The 2,438-nt window shown below is 59.9% G+C and overlaps 1 protein-coding gene across 1 annotated transcript; it reads right to left on the bottom strand.

Moving 5' to 3' along the window:
• Positions 1 to 330: 330 nt before the first annotated feature.
• Positions 331 to 2,438, bottom strand: SDF2L1 (stromal cell derived factor 2 like 1; the record flags this gene model as incomplete). The annotated part of the gene is given in 3 exon segments (XM_006140219.2): positions 331 to 729; positions 1,912 to 2,108; positions 2,419 to 2,438. Coding segments are annotated over 3 exon segments (499 nt in total), but the record flags the coding sequence as incomplete, so codon positions are not given.

Genomic DNA, 2,438 nt, shown 5'->3' with positions numbered 1-2,438 from the left:
CCAGCAGTTAGCGTAATGGCTATGTCGCTGGACTCCCACGTAGTCGACCGCGGTTCGTGTCCCGGACCCGGTGGCTTAAAACTCACGCCGGGCGCGTGTGCGTGCGTGCCCAAGATCCCGAGAGGAGAATGGAGGAGAAGGGATTGCGGCGTGACCATCCCCCCTGGGGGGTGACTTCTCGCTTTCTGTCTCTAAAGTCTCTCTCTGTCTGTCTGGCGAGCGCACACGCCCTATAGTGAATAATCTCTCCAAAAAAAAAAGAAGTGTAGGTGAAAGGGCGAGAGACGGCTGGCACTTCCCGGTCAGCCCCACGCTCCCAGTGACACGCAATCACAGACCAACATTCTTTAATCATAAAGGCACTTGAGGACTCCTACAAACCCAAAGTCTCCGCTGAGAGTGGCCGTGTAGACGCCCGCCCGACCACCTTCCCTCCCTGCCTCCCACTCAGAGTTCGTCATGGCCTGCAGAGGGTTCCGCGCTGGGCTTGATGAAGATGCCTTCCATGGCCTTCCACGTATTGTGCGTGTTGGCGCTGGGCATGCCGTGGACCTCGTGCTGCCCACGGATGGGGCTCCCGTACTGCTCGCCCGTGACCGACAGGAACACAGAGGTGCCCACGTGCTGGAAGCGGACAGCGGCCTCTCGTTCCCAGTGCTGCCCAGGGCAGCGCACGGTCCACAGGTCCAGGTCGTCACCCTCGCCGTCCTCCCCGAAGGCGCTCACCTCCTAGGAGTGCAGGGGGGACAGCGGTCACCACGGAGGACGTACAGAGTGCCCCGTGGTCATTTGCATAGCCGCAGCACTCGTGCCAAGTGCGCTGGGCTCCTGGTCTTTCCCCGAGCCTTTCTGAGCCTCCGTTTGCAAAGCTGCAAAAATGTAACCACGCGACCTCTGGGCCTGGGCCCCGTCCCCAACACAGGCTCTCTGAGGTGTGTATATCCCATTGCACCCGTCCATACAGTGGCCACAGGGCACCACGGCTCTAAGGCCTCCTCCAGGCTGTCCCAGTCCTAGTCTCTCTGACTCACCTTCAACCTAAAGTTCAGTGCCTCAGAGTCAAGGTCTCTAATTTTTTTTAGAAGTTTTTGTCAGGGTGGAGAGGGAGAGAAAGACAGAGACAGTGAGAGAAAAAGTGAGAAATCCTCCCACCCCCAATCAGGGGGGCAGGGAATGGCCACACTACAATCCCTTCTCCTCCATTCTCTTCCTGGGATCTTGGGAATGCACACACACACACACATACACACACACACACACACACGGTGCGATTTTCTTTTTTCTTTTTCTTAGAGAGAGATTTTTGCTATAGGGTGCATGCACTCGCCAGACACACAGAAAGCAAGAAATCACTGTGATTTGCAACCACGCTGCAATCCCTTCTTCTCCCTTCTCCTCTTGGGGTTTTGGGCACGCATGCACATGCGCCTGGCGTGAATTTTAAGCTACCGGGTCCAGGACTCAAACCACAGTTGGCCACGTGGGAGTCCAGTGACATAGCCACTAAGCCATCTGCTGGCCCCAAGGTCTCTATCCCCAAAGCATCCTCTGCTCCATCCCGACCTGGGATGCAATGACTCCATGCAGTGGCATGGGCTCCTCTGCAGGCCTGGAAAGCCCTCTTTCCCCCTCTGGCCTGCAGCACTCCTTAGACCCAGCCCCAGTTCCTCCTCCCCTGCAAAGACCATGTGGATCTCCTCCTGGTCCCACTCGCCCTGTCCCTCTCCGAGCTCTCCTGGGAAAGTCACCTGTGTTCCCAAAGGAGGCGCTCAGAAAACGTGTCTGAATTCAAATTCCCATTTCACAGAAGCTGCTGCTGGGAGCGAGGGAGTGAGAGGAAGAGTCTAGAAAAAAACCCAAGGCTCGGCGCTAGGAGCCGCTCTGGGCAGTGGCGCTGGGAAGGGAGCTCACCTGGTTGCTGGACAGCGGGGACGGGAAGTGGTGCGTGTGCAGGTTCTTGCCAGTGAGGCGGTGCGTGAGCCGCACCGCCTGCCCGCAGCGCACCGGGGACCCGCGGGGACACCCGCCCTCCGAACCGCCGCGGATCCGCCAGTAGCTATTGGCGTCGTCCGATGCCTCCACGCCGGTCACCGACTGTTGGCCGCTACCTGAAGAGTGACACCCCGAGCCCCGGCGTCTCTGTCAATCGCGGGACACTGGACACCATAAGCTTTGCCTCGCGACCCCAACCCGGAGATCCTAACGGCGCATCCTCAGCCCCTAGCTCGGCCCTCTGCTTTCCCAAGTCCCTCGACCTGCAGTTCCCCGGTGACCCCCTCAAGCTCCTGGTCCGTACCCCCTTGGGCTCCCAGAGGCTCTAGACACCCCTCTGCCCGGCTCCCTGACGACCACCCCGCGTCCGACCCCAGCCACGAGTCCCCACCCCCCGGCGATCTCGGGGTCGCCGGCCCCGCGCACCGGATCCGTATTTGATGTCG

This window comes from Tupaia chinensis, unplaced genomic scaffold (assembly GCF_000334495.1).
Source record: "Tupaia chinensis unplaced genomic scaffold, TupChi_1.0 Scaffold000024_1, whole genome shotgun sequence".
NCBI classification, from domain to species: domain Eukaryota; kingdom Metazoa; phylum Chordata; class Mammalia; order Scandentia; family Tupaiidae; genus Tupaia; species Tupaia belangeri.
This window is presented reverse-complemented; position numbering and strand designations above follow the sequence as displayed.